The following is a 16184-nucleotide window of genomic DNA, read 5'->3' on the forward strand; positions in this document are numbered from 1 at the left end:
AAGGTCACAAGCATGTATATAGTAGTAGTAATATAGTTTACCGAGTCTAGTGTGTATATACATGAAGTTAACCTTAAACTTGTATTATCTTGAAAATCCCAAATTATTGAGAATTAACCTCAGGTCACTGCGTACTGTACTGCAGGTGCAATAAAAAGCAAGTTTTTAGCTTGATGTAGTGTAACAAATGTATGACAGAAGTTACATATTTCAGTTAAATAAGCCAGAGAATAAAATGAAAGGTCAAAGAAATAGAAAATAAGTGTAGATATGAACAGTTTCAAAGCACAGGGTAACAATAATCTCAGTCTCTGAGCATTAAGCATAAATGTCTTTTGCAAATTTGTAATTAACTATGTCTGCAATTTCAGATGTATGTAATTTCTAATTTGATACTTTTTTTTTCAACATAAATGAACAAGTGCACATTGTAAGTTCCAAGAGCCGAAGGTGACGTTTTTAAATCGCTTGTTTTTTCACCAGCCACAAACCCAAAGATATTTAATTTACACTATCAGACTAAAAAAAGCAGAAAATTCCTCAAGTTTTAGAAGCTGGAACCAGAAAATGTCTTGCCATTTTTGTTCAGCGTTTTAGTAAAATGTTAATTATGAAATGGTCAATTCATTTTCAGTTGATCAACGCATCAATTTATTTTTTCAGAATCACATTTGACGTTTGTTGTTGCTACAATGTTGTATGTGCGCTTTGTAAAGTAATGTAGGAAACTGCTCACATAAAACGGCACTAACAAGCTCTGTTAAATACAAGAAATAAACTAAAATCATTGTATCCCGTAAATATTTCACCTAATTACGAGCAATCGAAGAAAAACTGTCCACAGAATTACTTTTTTTTTTCTTTCATTGTTTTTCACTTGTAAAATAAATACGCACAATGGCACAAAGACTGCCTCTATCTCTTTAAAGATATCACTTGGGCAGTGGTGGGCTGAAGGTTAGAGAAGCAAGCTTTCCCCATCCAGATGTATTCATCTCAATCCCCTGGACTAGCAGAATAAATCTGGGTGAGGAGAGTCATTACCACCACTGAGGTGCCTTTGAGCAAGGCCCTTAACAACAACTGCTTCACTGGAGCTGCTCAGTTGCCAGCAGCTAACTTAGTAACTGAGTAAATGTGATCTCAGTTAAACTACCCCATTTTCTTTTATTAATGAAGGTTTGCATTACACGTTTATCTTTTTATAATCTGAAAGCTGTTTACAGACTTTGATATGTTTTCCCTTGTTTTCCCCTTTTGCTAATTGATTTCATTTTAAGAATACCGGCTGTGTCAAAATGGCTTTAAACTATTTGCACTCTGACATGACAGTTTACATTTAACAGTATGGTGTCCTTAGGTTTATGCAAATATATTAAATTTGAAGGTGCATTTTACAACTTATAAAGTTACAATAAACATTAGAAAACAGTTTGGTTTGAGCTTGTCTTTCCTTGTTTCATTTGGGTGAAATTACTGGGAGGAAATGGTTTGACATTTCTAAATACAAGTTGCAGTGAAAGGTTTTGAATAAATGCTCTGTTACGGCTTTTCATGTGAACAAACTTTGTCCTCTGGCCATTTTACCGATATTTCAGGGTTTATCTCCCGACTTGAATACTCTGTGTGATTTAGCTGTGGATGTTATTCATATAAGACAAAACAAATAAATCACTACTATGATAAGGGTTTTGCAGTATTTTTCTTCATTTGAGTTATTTGATAGTTTGTACATACTGTTAATAAAATGGAGCACTATACTGCCAAATGACATCTGCAAATTAGTGAATCACCTTCAAAATGCTCGAAAAATGCATTAAGTAGTGACTTTAATAAAAGTGCATGTCTTATTATGAGGGCATAGATAATAAAGAAGGACTGGTGTTGATACTTATTCAACACCAGTATAAGTGGACAAGAAAAAAGATACTTGGTCCATGAAAACAGTGCTATTGAGGAATGCTGACATGCTGGACACTGTAGGTCGGAGTTAACTCCAGAAGATGGCAGTAATGCAACATGCAACCTGCCGTTAGAACAGTCTGGTCCCTGGCACTCAACCTTCCTGCTGCAAGTAGTTTTTCCCAGGATGGTGAAGGCATGTCCCGCCCTACTTTGTCTTACTCTGCCTCTGATTGGCTTACCTTGACATTATTACCCGAACCCTAACCAATTCCGGTACTCTTGCTTAAAACTAACCAACGAAGGCAACGTGTAATAGCCAATCAGAGGGAGAGTAGGGCGAGCTTCCCCATGCCTTCGCCATACCTCCCGGCTGCCGTAGCCGGTCCGGGCTACACCAATATAGTAGCTACATCATGGGCTGCACCAGTGAATGACAGCAGTTCGTCCACTGGCGTTACCGTCAGCTAGCAAACGGTATCTCCCCAGCTAGTCACAAAGATGGCGAACGTGGTGCTGGAGTTTAAGGCTTTTGCCGGTGACTCCGAGCCACAGAGTCGCCCTGTCCTGATCATCGGACACCAGACCAACCTGCACAAAGTCGCCTGGAGCCAAGTCAAAGGAAAACTGCAGCCAGTTGTTAACAAAGAGGTAATATTGTGAATACAAATAATAGTTTAGTGACAGCTAATGTTAATGTTAGCGCTATGCTAATCCAAGGAAGCGTTTGCGAAGTTAATATAACGTTGACGACTCTTGATTAGCGTTAGCTAGCTAGCTTACGGTGGTTCAAGGAATATAATGCAAACTAACCCGCTAGCTAACGGCAAAGCTCATTAGTGAGGTCAATCAACAAGTTGTGTTTTACGTTGGCTCTAAAAAAGGATGCGTTAGTGAGTTGAAACGTAAAAACGCCAATATTGTCAAATATGACATTAACTATATTTTCTATAATGTTGACTGCCTAACCGTAGTTGATAAATAGTAGTTAGCTAGTTAGAATTAATTAATTAGCTAGTACTTAACTATAAAAAATACTCTGCTGTAATGATATCTAAGCTGTAAGCAACAGTGTGTTGTAGACTGTCGAGCAAAGTCCTCAGAGATGGTTGTGCAAAGGTGAGACTGTGAGGTCAAGGAAAGGTTTCCCATCATTCCCAGAGCCTCTGACATTGATTACCCAGCCTAAATGTTCTCGTTTCTTTCTGGATGGTAAATGTTCTTTACCATACTTAAGCTGATAATTGTGACACTGTCTGGATGTGTGGGTGACACTTGGAAGCTTCTCTTTCTTTTTTTTTAACTCGTCACATTTACCACTCCCATATTGGCAGACTTGGGAAAATGAAGCATTCATCAAGAGTGAGAGTGATATATCTTCAGACCTCTCAAACATCATACACACGCTTAGACACACCGATGACAGTAGTCTTACATGATTTTATAGCAAACAGTTGTCAACTTTCTTGCCCTAAATAGTAATCTCTGGAGAAATAGTCCTGGATACCAGTGGAGTAGGCTACTTCTCAACAAGTGACCTTCAAATATGCAAATGTCTCATGTTTTCTCAGATCTGGCAGGCGGCTCTCGGTGCTTTGAACCCAAACCCTACGGACAGCTGCCCTCTGTACCTCAACCATGCTGCAGTAGCTGCCATTCCTTCACGGGTCAGCAGGCACAACAGCCAGTCTTCTGCCCACTTTGTGTCCCGTCTGGTCCGTTCCTGTCTGCCTGGAGGGAACAACCGCTGCATTGTGGTAAGCTTCTTAAGAATTGTATTTGTTCTTGCCTGTGACATAATATTTCATGGATGTGGGGTGAATTTCCTTTCCTTTTCCCACCTCTTTGAGGAGGTCAGGGAGCACTATAAGCTACAGACCACATCTGCTGTTTCAACCGGGATACCATCCTTCTATGACTCCCCCGGAAACTTCTATGAGACTTAAATCTCTGTGACCAAGTGGCTTATACAAGCATTTTTTTTTCACTTCCAGATGGTGTGTGAGCGTTCAGATGTGTTTGCGTCCTCCTGTGCCATCGCCAGGGCCTTCCCCATCTTCTCTCGTCGCTCCACATCTTCACGCAGGGCTGAGAAGAAACACGTCACTGTAGAGTTTGTCATCATTGGGCAAGAGAACAGTCGTCTGGATACCGCAGAACTTGAGGTACTGCATTGTTATTTCTTTGCGCTTCATGTTCCGTTTTTTTGGTTCAAGATTATTTTCATTGGCATTTCCGCCTTTTAATGAAAGGACAGCTCAGACATGAAAGAGGGGGAGATATGCAGGAAGCCGTCAAAGGTCGGACTCAATCCCTGGACCTTCTGCATCAAGCAATAAACCTCATAATAAAACAATAAATAACTAAACCATATCTGCTCTACCAACTAAGCTAATGTACCACAAAGGTACTTTTTTTCTTTTTTATAAATGAACACATTTTTTCAGGGCCTTTAAGGCATTACTTTGAAATGGCCTGTTTTTGTACTGCTGTGGTTCATGTTAACTACTGTCTGCCATAGCTGAAGGCTTTTCTTCTGTTCAGTGTCTCTCCAACGCTGCTCATGGGGTGCGGATGGCAGCTCGGATTGTGGACACACCATGCAATGAGATGAATACAGATCACTTCTTAGATGTAAGTGAAACTGTCTCTATTGTACATGTTGTTGAGTCTACTACAGGAACATGGTTCTAATTATTTAGCTGCAGCCCTCCGTCACAGTCATTTCCGTTTCAGGAGATCAAGGCTGTGGGAACTGAACTTGGAATAACTCCAGTTATCATTCGTGGAGAGGAGCTGAAACAAAGAGGATTTGGAGGTACAATGCCTGTAGATGTCTCCTTTATGTCTGTGATTAGCTTACATTATGACAAGTCTCCGCCCGCATAACTTAGTATCAGTAATTACCTTTTTTACAGTCACTTAAAACCAATTTGGCTTTGTTGATCAAAATGGATTTTCAGTTGTACACCTATTAACATATATTTCGTAGCTAGATCTGCATATTTACTTACCACGTTATTCTGGAAATCCTTCTTTAACACTTAAATAAGTGTAACTTGTAAAGTGCACTTCCAGAGTCGATTTCTACCAGGAATGTCTCCCTCTGCTCTTTTAAACAAAATAGAGTTGAATTTCTCTCAGTAACAGTAGCAATAACATAAATCTCGTATTTTGCCTAACTGAAGGGATCGTAACATATCATGTGGAACTCATCTACAGATGCTCTGGTTCAAAACTTTTTTTCATGCTTGGCGTAGATAATGACCATAAAATGTTTCCCTATCGGCGCATTGTAATTTAATTTCACTTTGACTCAACATCTTTGTTATAGACATTATAACTTCATCCTTAATATTATACTCTTCTTTGAAAAAAAACAAAAAACTGTTTTCCTTCTACCCTTTCAGGCATTTATGGAGTTGGCAAGGCGGCAGAGCATCCTCCTGCATTAGCAGTCCTGAGCCACACACCAGAGGGTGCAACCCAAACCATTGCATGGGTGGGAAAGGGCATCGTGTATGACACTGGTGGACTCAGCATCAAAGGAAAAGTACGCCTATTTTTCCGATAGAGAAGTGATAGTAATTATTGTGCATCAAGAAAAGTTTTTGTTAATGCTTATGTCCTGGGAATAGCATCCCCATAAACATTCATGGTATATTATTTTTATTAAACTATAAACTCTATTTATCTGTAATGTAGTCTGTTGCAATCAAACAGACAACAGTACAAAGCATTGTTTGCTCCCAAATTAGTTGTTGAACCCTTTTAATTTGTTCTTTGTGATTCTGTGGACTGAATTTTGCAGCTTAAAATGCACAGGTCACTTATTTAGCAGGGACACATTATACAAACCAGCTAAAAGTTTTCTAACTGAATATATGGACTGCTGGGTCATTGTCCTGATCCGTGCGTACAAGAGGTACATCATTAGTGACATCAGTGATGAAATCACATTTAATCAAACGTGTTTTTTTTTTTTTTTTTCCTAGACTACAATGCCGGGCATGAAGAGAGACTGCGGTGGAGCTGCTGCCATTTTGGGAGCTTTCAGAGCTACTATTAAACAGGTAAGCTTTTGGATTATCCGTCAGCAGCTGCCACGGCTGTTCTAGTCTCCTTTTGTTTCTCTTCAGCAGTTGTTTTAATCAAACGCCCTCCTCTGTTTGCTGCAGGGCTTTAAGGACAACCTCCATGCAGTGTTCTGCCTCGCAGAGAACGCAGTTGGACCCACAGCCACACGACCTGATGATATCCACACACTCTACTCTGGAAAGTAAGACTCTTGTTAATAATAATGTATCAAATTACTTGACTGGATGTGTCTGTGGTGTCACAGTGTGATTTCACACAAGACGGGACTGATATTATTTTACAAGCTAAATCAACACACACACACACACACACACACACACACACACACACACACACACACACACAGAGAGAGAGAGAGAGAGAGAGCTGTCATTTGTGTGTTTTTATCCTCAAGGACAGTGGAGATCAATAACACTGATGCAGAGGGCAGGCTGGTGCTGGCTGATGGAGTGGTGTATGCCAGCAAAGACCTGTCAGCTGACATTATTCTGGACATGGCCACGCTGACTGGGGCACAGGTGGGCGACAGCTACATACAGAGTGTTGTTAAACTTGCAATATCAAGTATCAACTGGAACCTTTTTTAATCTCTATGGATATAATTATTTTTGATATAGACCCAAATCCAGGATTTTATCATTTTATTCAAAAGCAACGGTGTATTTAGCCTTCTAACAGGTAGCGTCTTTGTATCTTAAACCTTTTCTGTTTCTGTTGTCTAGGGGATCTCCACAGGGAAGTTCCATGCAGCTGTGATGACCAACAGCGAGGAATGGGAGGTTGCATGTGTGCGCGCCGGCCGCAGCAGCGGAGATCTCGCTCACCCTCTGGTCTACTGCCCCGAACTGCACTTCAGCGAGTTCACCTCTGCCATGGCTGACATGAAAAACTCTGTGGCAGTAAGTGACAAAGTACAAGTTCATCACCACAAAACGCCTTAACAAAATGATGTGACAAAGGTCACAGAAATCAGGCTGCAAAAAATGTATTGGTGTACTTGCAAATACAAAAAGAAAAATTCAAAAAAAGGCTTTACTAACACTGTGTTCCAAATCGCAAAGTTTTTCTTTTCACTTTTAGTAAAATTTTAAATCCAAGAACAACTAATATGTATTTCTACGTTCCCATCAGAGCCATGTTTGAACCTGTGAAGTTCTTTGGAGAAACATGCTTCAGTGTAGCTACACATAGTAGGATAGAGGAGCTCTCTTTGGCTAAATTCAGGTGGTAGATGAGGTTGTGTGAATTGCTTGAGTTTAGATTTTGATTTACAGTAAATCTGCATATGAATGGCTAGGATGGGCACTATATTTTATTATCGCCTGTGAGCCAGCACTTAACCAGTAGCTACTGTACAAAACTACAGTAACTAAACACAAAGTAGTGTAGATATATGACCAAGTATATTGAAGTGTAAATATTGGTTTGATAACTGAAGTTGTAATTTATTTTGGGGGAGTCGCTGATGTCGCTCATTCTTTTCTTGTTTTGACAGGACCGGGAGAACGCCCAGAGCTCCTGTGCCGGCCTCTTCATTGGTTCCCACCTGGGCTTTGATTGGCCTGGTGTCTGGGTCCATATTGATATTGCCTCTCCTGTCCATGCGGTGTGTAATTGGGTTTTGGGGTGCTGACTCATATTGTGAAATCAGTATATGCTCTGTTTTTTTGGTTTTTGTTTTTATCTTTGAGCAAGTCAGGTGACGATCATAACTAAGTGAAGTGAAAGTTTTATTGGGTCTGTAGATGTTTTCTGTTGCCTGCACCTGGCTTGACAAGACATTTCTTAAGCTGAATTGTGCAGAGGAGCAGAGCAAGAGTGTGTGATTCCAAATCACATGTTGCAGTGCAACTTCGGAATAGGGAAGTATACTTGTTCAGACCATGTCTCACTTGAGCTGTAGATATTCTGTTCAGTTTTTAATCTTGGCTTTAGTTGACAAAGACACGTGTGAACCCTCTACAAAATCACCAAAACTCAACTTTTGATGTAAAACCTCCAACCAATGACTGGCCTAATATTTTTCACCACAAAATAATGGAAATACAATGATACTACAAAGTAATTTATATCATTATTTTTATTATTATAGCATATGAATTATTGCGGGTCCATAGGCAATACTAGCTGTGGAAAATGTTATTGTACTGTATTAACTATTACAAGAGACTCCGTAACCTGAAGGAGGCGTCAGCAGAATGTGTTATGCATTTGGCATCAACTCCACTATAAAGCCTAACATATCCTCAGGTCCACATTTTTTTCAGTTCTATCTTAAAAGAATAGTGAGGTGCCAACCTGAACACTGAAGTTTTTTTTGTGCTTTAAGCATTTCTCCTGTTTATTTTGGACATTAAAAGATCCCTTTCTAATGCACTTTCAATATAAGTGGTGCGGAACGCAGTGGGGGAAAAAAGTATTCAAAAGTTTTACCTAGGAGTCAAGTAACCGGATTATCAGTCTTGATGTTTGTTATGGTGTCCATGTTGTACGGAGACTTGTTGAGTCAAAAACATTTTATAGAAAGACCAACTTCCTCTGCAGAGAAGCTTTATTTCTGCTGCTGCCTGTCCTAGTTCGTTGTGAAACCCGTCACTGCTTTTTAAGGAAGCAACAGCAGCTGGTCGTGTCTGGTTCTCTATTACACCCGCTCATTATGTATTCTTTTAATTCAAACTCCTTTTTATGCAGGTGTGCTGTTGTTTTCATATAACAGATTATTTCAAATCTGTTGCTCTGTCCCTGTCTTGTGATTTAGCACAAAAAATCACTTAAAATGTAGTGAAGCCTGTAGTATTTTTTTGTTCTTTGTCCAGAAATTATTTAAGATCTTTACTGTAGGAACATTTTTGGAGAATTAGGGAAGGTCTAATGTTTCAGTCACGTTAACTCTGAATGAAAAACAACTTTACGGTTGGGAGGAAAAAAAGGATAACTGCAGGGTAAGTTTACCGTAACGACGCTGGAATCTGACCCTTGTTTTTTGTCTCATATTTTGTGTCTGCAGGGGGAGCGGGCCACAGGATTTGGCGTTGCTTTGCTAATGGCCCTGTTTGGTCAGGCATCAGAAGACTCCATGCTGAACCAAGTGTCTCCTCTGGGTGCTGCCACCAACATGTCTGAAGACCACATGGAGCGAGACTGCAAGAGACGAAGACTGGTGTAGAACACACAGCGGTTTACTCGCAAACCTGACTGCTCCGCTGCAACCACACACCCAAACCGTTGAAGAAAGTGCTCATCCAGTTAGAGATAAAACATTTTAAACTGTGATTCAACTTCCTGTGTTTGATTAAATGTCACTGAATAAAATGGTTAATCATCAGTAAATCAGGTGTGTTATATATGATAAAACGCAGGCCCTCCTTATGCTCATGACTGCACTGATGGTGCTGGGTATCGTATAAAAGTTTACAATACTAGTACCAGTACCCTTAAGTGATACAGATACCAATGGAGTACTTAATTTAATACCTATTTTTTTTCCTACTTAATTTAATAGCCATCATGTGACTGGAAGAATTTAGTTGTTACCACCACTCCAAAGCTAGCTAATGCGGTGGTGGGCCAATCACACGTCTCATTAAATCCAAGAATGCTTGCAGTGAATGGCTGCGAGCAATACTGTTCAAATAGTCTTTTTTTTTTTTTTTCTTTTATAGATCTGGGTACAAAAAGTATTGGGTATCTTTGGAGTGGAGAAGTTTCAATACTGCTTGGTACGGGGCTATTTCAGTATCCAGCCCTATGCACTGATCATCTCCATAGCTGCTCCATTTCTCAATCACTCTTGATGAAGATGCATTGATTGTTATGAAAGCTGAAAAAAAACTGGTTTATTGTCATGACTGATTTAATCAACCTATTTTTTTTCAGCAGCAATTAAAAAGAAAATAATCTTATTTTACAGTTAAGTTTTACCTGTTAAAAAAACCTTGTTTTTAAATATCCACCTCCATCACCACCACCATTAATACTTTAATGGTATTTAAGAATTATAGTATACATACTGACTTTGTGAAAAATACTGAATCAGTAAACGCTAGTTTTCTCTTTTGGTAACTACTGCACTTTGTGTTCACCCTGTGTATAGTTGGATTGTGTAACCTCTGGACAAAACTGAGGAGTGAGTGCTAACTGCAGTTTTTAACAGTTTCACAGTGGTGTCAGATGAGTCATTGACATGCTTTATCAGCACAAAATATGTAACAAGATGTGAACTGTTAGTTAAAATTTACACCAATTCCAACGCCAGTATGTTTTTCCACCCTTCAATAAAGACAGTGCCACCTGACCTCTGGTGTGTATGTGAAGTAAAACAAGTAAATATCTTAAGTCAAGGTCCAGATACTAGCCTTTTTGGAGAACTCCATCTGCTGAGAGATGGGATTAAAAGCTCATGAAAAAGTCATAGAGTGGACCTTGAGTTCAGATATCTGTCTGTTTCCTCAGTCAATAATTAACTTGCACTCGCCAACTCAGAAGTGGTATCCTGCCTAAAATCAACTTCACAGTTCGGCTGAAGTCTTACACAACCAGTAAACATCAATCACTGCCATTAGTTCAAGTTGTTTAGATCCCAAAACATCCTGTAAGCATCAACCTTGAATAATACGCTAATGCTAAGAGCTTTATTACAGGCACCTACATAATGACCATTATGGGTTTAAAGACTTTTTAAAGACAAGATTTTACAGTCCGGGATAAAAAAATCTTTATAAGGGCTATAAGCACTAAAGAACAGGTGTAAACACAATGATAAGGACAGCCGTTCATTTAATGATACTGAATGGTAAAAACTCAAGCTGCTGACACTGCAATCTCAATGGGTTTACAATAAACACTATACTTTGCATTACATTAGATTGTAGGTCTATTTTCACCTGTTTGTTATTATTTTTGTCACCTTTTTTAATGTGATAAGGCGTTGGTGGTAGCTGACGTCAGAATAAGAGTTTTGTCTTTGTGCCAATAAACTTCAGATAAATAAACTGGGCATTTATTAACTGTTGTGGGTACAAGAACAATGGATTTTATTGATTTCCAATATTGGAGTTTAAACTTTATATTATTCAACTTTACATGGAGAATTGTTTTTCTGTGTCCACCACATAATATGGTCCAGCTGGACGTGACTTCCGAATATAAAGTTTGATATCCAATTGGGGATACCGGGAAAACAAAGTTTGGGAATAATAATTTAACTATATTGGCAAAAGATCTCCTACTGAAATCACTTAAAAAAATAAAAAGAGAAAAAACTATTACTTGCTGCATACCTAAACGAGATAAAACGATACAAAAATATGTCAAATTCAAAATATCTATTAATATCTTTGTACCTTTTCCTGATTGACCATTCATTAATATTTATTTTTGTCCTGTAATATAATAGTTGGGAAAAAAAAGTCTTGTGACTCTCTTGTAAAACATGTGGGTTGTGATGCGGCGGATGTCTTGAAAACGTGTTGTGATGTACTGGTCATATGACTGTACAACCTGTTTATCTCCACTGTTCTTATTTAACTGTCCATGCTGTTTGCCCACAGACACACACGTCAGTGTTTCGGCTGACTCTGCTAAGGCTGCCAGCCTCCTCAGCCCGCTCGGTGTGTTAAAGATGGCTGGAACAGTTTCAGCCGTCCTGTTGTCAGTCCTGCTGTCCGGTGTGAGCGCCGGAGTGTTTTTCAACCAGAAGCAGCCGTGCTATGTCCGCACACCGAGGGAAAATGACTTTGGACTGAAGTAAGTTCAACACATCTTTGTGATTTTAAGAATGACAAAGACTCGTAAACTAACGCTAGTTGCGGGGAAAGCTTTGTTATCTAACGTTAGCTAACGCTAGCTACACACAGCAGTTAGTCGGCTTATTGCTGAGATAATGTGAATTTAGGCTGTGTCCGAAGTCACCAGCGAGTATTAGTGAATGAGTTGTTAACGTTATTAAGTTATTAGGTTACATTTACACTCAAATGTGGTGAATATGCCTTTATATAACATTATGTCATAACGTTACAATATAGCTAACTTGGGTGTAGGGAAAACCAACACAAAACAGTCAGGGAGTAAAGTAGTTTTTTTTTCAGTTTTCATTGCCATTCTCGTTCTGGGAGTAAAGAAACTAGTACAGACTTACAGTAAAACAAAACGAAACCAAAAAGAAATATTTAGGTGTTGTCCTCATCACTATCTAAAAATGTCAAGGTTTAGTGTATAACAGGTTGAGGACGTTAACAGCAGCCATCAACCCTGAAAGACTCATTAATAGAAATCTAAAAAAAGATAAACATCACGATATTTCACATTTAGATTTAGTTGTTTTTGTGTGCAGTTTATCTCCCAACATTATGTAGATGTTGTTTAAAGCCTTTAGTGCTGTACATAGAGTATGTAATACGTTTAAGAATATAAAATTCCTTTACATTGTTTAAAGTTTAAGATATGTATCAGATTTATTATAATTATTATATTATAATTACACGTAAAGACTGTAGCTAACCTTTATTTTTGTTAATGTATAATACAGTAAAGTACAGCCTAGTTTCAAAGATCTGATAATATTTCACCTAGAGCAGCTAAAATGATTAATATTTTTTATTGATTAGCTTGTTGACAGAAAATGTAGCGGAATTGAACTATTAACGTCATTTTTTAAAGCATAAATGCCAATATTTTGATGAGAACAAAGGCATTCTTGCAGCCTGCAGAACCAATGTATCTAATAACCTGTCTATCCACAGGACTGCTCCACGACCTCATGAGTATTTAAACATTTCTGAACTGCCCAAATCCTGGGACTGGAGGAACATTAATGGCACCAACTTCGTGAGCACGACCCGCAACCAGCACATACCACAGTACTGTGGCTCCTGCTGGGCCCATGGCAGCACCAGCGCCATGGCAGGTATGAATCATCATTTCCTAAAACATGCTGAATCATTGTGGTTTGGTGGCAGTGTAGAACAGCAGGTCCTCACATGACCGATCAGACACCTTTTCAATAGAGAATGGAAGTTTCACTTCCCCTTTTAACAGAAGTGATTACCAGGAACTGGTTGTGGCTTTTTTTTAGTTTTCATTTGTATTATGAATCTCTGTTTGCTCTCACACCAGATCGTATCAACATTAAGAGGAATGGAGCATGGCCATCTGCCTATCTATCTGTCCAGAATGTGATTGACTGTGGCGATGCCGGCACTTGCCACGGAGGAGATCACTCTGGCGTTTGGGAGTATGCTAACAAACACGGGATCCCAGATGAGACCTGCAACAACTATCAGGCTAAAGACCAGAGTAAGTGTCCTTAGTGCACAAAGTAATGTTTACAACACTTACCCTGCCTGAGTCTGAGCTGTATCCTGGTTTACGGTATGTCCCTTTCTAAAGAGTGCAAGCCCTTCAATGAATGTGGCACCTGCACCACCTTTGGAGTGTGCAATATTGTGAAGAACTACACCCTGTGGAAAGTGGACGATTTCGGAGCTGTCAGCGGGAGGGAGAAGATGATGGCAGAGATCTACGCTATAGGGCCTATCAGGTTTGCAGTAGACAACTAGCTCTCTTACTGAATTGTTAACCTGCTGGGGGACATTGGAGTTTTCTATATCCATGTCATTATTCCAGAGCAGCTGTACATTATCTGATATCTGTAGTTGTTTCACTTTTACCCAATGGAATAAAGTAATCTGTGGTGGGTTTTTTTCTTCAGCTGTGGGATTATGGCCACAGACAAGCTGGATGCCTACACCGGAGGTCTCTACTCTGAATATCAGGAGGAAGCTTTCATCAACCACATTGTGTCAGTGGCAGGATGGGGAGTGGAGGACGGTGTTGAATACTGGATTGTACGCAACTCCTGGGGAGAGCCCTGGGTAAGTCTTTCACGAACATCAAACATCACACAGTCAGAGTAGAAACGGATGTCAGATCTACGGTCTGCTTTCTGACACGAGTCGTATGAGTCATTTTCATTCTGTTTTACAAAAATGTCACCAAAAAGTCCCATAAAAATTCAAGAGGAGTATCCTAGGTATTCCTTTGAGAGATATAGATAGATATATATATATATAGATAGAGAGAAAGAGAGATATTGATTAACGATCAAAAACTCAGATAATCTGCTTCAACAGGACTGTGTGGTTTAATTAGATTTGACTGAGAGTGACAACTCCCTTAACATAAACAAACAGCCCCCTGTCATAGAATTTAATTATTGCTGAACTCTGATTGGTGTTTATAAAATGTCAGAAAATTAGGAAAAATGCCAATTACAATTTTCCTAAGTGGAAAGCAACTTCTTCATATTGCTAATTTAACCAACAGTCCAAAAGCCAAAGTTATTTAACTTACTATCACATCAGTCGAAGAAAACCACTGAGAAGCTGGGACTAGGGAACGTTTTGCTTGAAAAAGGATTATGATTCATCAATAATCAAAATCCCCCCCCCCCTCCCACACAGGGTGAGAAGGGCTGGCTCAGGATTGTGACCAGTGCTTACAAGGGAGGAAGTGGAAGCAAATACAACCTGGCGTTGGAGGAGGACTGCATGTACGGAGACCCAGTTGTCCCCAAAGCCTACCTGTAGAGGAGACCAGCACCCACAGTGTCAGAGGTCGTCACTGTACACCCACTTATGTCTTCCTGTCTATGGGCAAAGGAAAACCTTTTATTTGTAAAATATTGGGGATAATAGATATTAGTTTTTTTTTTTTACAATTTTAATCAGGAAGTTGAACTCTCAGTGCCAAGGTCTTCCAGCTGGATCTCAGACCTGCTTGAATCAATGCTGAATATGCAAGTTTTACCCCAGTGAAAAGGGTGCTCAATGGTCTGAACCATAAACATTGAGTGGGAGGAGTGAAACACATCAGTACAACATGTGTCTGCAAAATTCAAGCATTGCATGCTGAATAGTCATTAGTAACACTGAAAAGATGCAACAGTTTACATCATCAAGAGGACATTGACCACTTTCACAGTTTTAGATTTTTCCATTCATGCCGCCTCAGCCAAAGAACACAGTGCTTATAATTTGTCCTGAAATGTTTTGACACTGAATGTTTTTAGTGTGTGGTTGTTAATGTATTGACAACATTACACCACACTCTGATTAAAAAACAGAAACTAAAATCAAATTTGATTGTGCCTTATATGCACTGGCATATACATTTATGTAATTTTATATTTGTTTGTTTTTTTATGCTTGGCAATGTACACAGCAGAAATTCTGGGAAAATTGCAATTTTGTGGTTGTTAAACTGTGCCAATAAACACAGCCCCTTCAAGTGATGCTCCACGTGAAATCTGTCCTTGTAAATATTGATTGCTTCGTCTGTAGGGCTCAAACGTGTCAAAGTTTTGTGATCCTGTCAAAATTCAACTAAATAGCTCTGTGCTATGCCGAAAACAGGTCTGTTGCTGATCTGTACATTTTGTGGGGTTTTAGCTCTTTATCAATAGTTTGTCATTGCATATCACTGTACAATGAAATTAAGATGACATCAATCACTCACTTAACAGCATAAAGATAGAAAGATAAAAAGTGACCATGTCAGCAACAATAAATAGATAAATAATATTAAAATTAGAATAAGAAAACCAGTGCATTAGCAACACCGTAGGGTTCCAATCCAGCTTAGCCTAAGCTTTCAGCAGCTTTCAGGCAGGCAGATGCTGAGCCTGCCTGAGGGGAGAGTGTCAAAAGGCTATGGCCAGGGTGAGTAGGGTGAGCAGGTTGAGCAGGTTGAGCTTTGATACTTGCTGCTCTCTTCTGTTTTAAATGCCCAGACTCATCTGACCTTGCCCCAACAATCAGCATTATCGGTTCTTCTAAGCAGTTGTTTAGAAAACTGAAACTGAAAATAGTTGACACTCACAAAGCAGAAGAAGGCTATGAGAAGATAGTAAAGGGTTTTCAGAAGCCAATATCCATGGATATTGGCATTCATCTGTTCCCATAATGTATGAAGTCATAATCCATTATGGGGAAATTGTTTTACTGCTCAGCATTTAAACCGGTTCACAAACTGACATGATTTTGATAATTGATTTGATTAAAAAATGCAAGAAAATTTATATTTAAGTGTTTATTTTAAAACAGCTTGAATCAACATAAAATATAGAAAATCAAATGTACAGGGGAAAAAGAAAATGTTGAGCTGCATCTTCAGAGGCTTCTCATTCG

The 16184-nt window shown here is 39.1% G+C and overlaps 2 protein-coding genes across 2 annotated transcripts; both read left to right on the forward strand.

Moving 5' to 3' along the window:
- Positions 1–2280: 2280 nt before the first annotated feature.
- On the forward strand, positions 2281–9330 carry npepl1 (aminopeptidase like 1). The gene is made up of 12 exons (XM_034868640.1): positions 2281–2553; positions 3474–3659; positions 3897–4067; positions 4447–4536; positions 4639–4720; positions 5313–5455; positions 5898–5975; positions 6081–6181; positions 6395–6518; positions 6723–6899; positions 7496–7606; positions 9008–9330. The coding sequence occupies exons 1-12, from the start codon at positions 2404–2406 to the stop codon at positions 9164–9166; spliced, it is 1572 nt and encodes a 523-aa protein (XP_034724531.1). The 5' UTR covers positions 2281–2403; the 3' UTR covers positions 9167–9330.
- Positions 9331–11474: 2144 nt separating this feature from the next.
- ctsz (cathepsin Z) lies at positions 11475–15289 on the forward strand. The gene is made up of 6 exons (XM_034868656.1): positions 11475–11745; positions 12741–12904; positions 13114–13293; positions 13387–13537; positions 13709–13871; positions 14460–15289. The coding sequence occupies exons 1-6, from the start codon at positions 11621–11623 to the stop codon at positions 14583–14585; spliced, it is 909 nt and encodes a 302-aa protein (XP_034724547.1). The 5' UTR covers positions 11475–11620; the 3' UTR covers positions 14586–15289.
- The last annotated feature ends 895 nt before the right edge of the window (positions 15290–16184 follow it).

This window comes from Etheostoma cragini, chromosome 4 (assembly GCF_013103735.1).
Source record: "Etheostoma cragini isolate CJK2018 chromosome 4, CSU_Ecrag_1.0, whole genome shotgun sequence".
In the NCBI taxonomy this organism is placed as follows: Eukaryota; Metazoa; Chordata; class Actinopteri; order Perciformes; family Percidae; genus Etheostoma; species Etheostoma cragini.

Excerpts from the sequence above, each read along its gene's own strand:
- npepl1 (XM_034868640.1), top strand. The coding sequence starts at position 2,404 with ATGGCGAACGTGGTGCTGGAGTTTAAGGCTTTTGCCGGTGACTCCGAG. Across the intron at positions 6,519-6,722 it reads CCACGCTGACTGGGGCACAG|GGGATCTCCACAGGGAAGTT; the intron begins GTGGGCGACAGC and ends TCTGTTGTCTAG. Across the intron at positions 6,900-7,495 it reads ACATGAAAAACTCTGTGGCA|GACCGGGAGAACGCCCAGAG; the intron begins GTAAGTGACAAA and ends TTGTTTTGACAG.
- ctsz (XM_034868656.1), top strand. The coding sequence starts at position 11,621 with ATGGCTGGAACAGTTTCAGCCGTCCTGTTGTCAGTCCTGCTGTCCGGT. Across the intron at positions 12,905-13,113 it reads CAGCACCAGCGCCATGGCAG|ATCGTATCAACATTAAGAGG; the intron begins GTATGAATCATC and ends CTCTCACACCAG. Across the intron at positions 13,294-13,386 it reads CTATCAGGCTAAAGACCAGA|AGTGCAAGCCCTTCAATGAA; the intron begins GTAAGTGTCCTT and ends CCCTTTCTAAAG.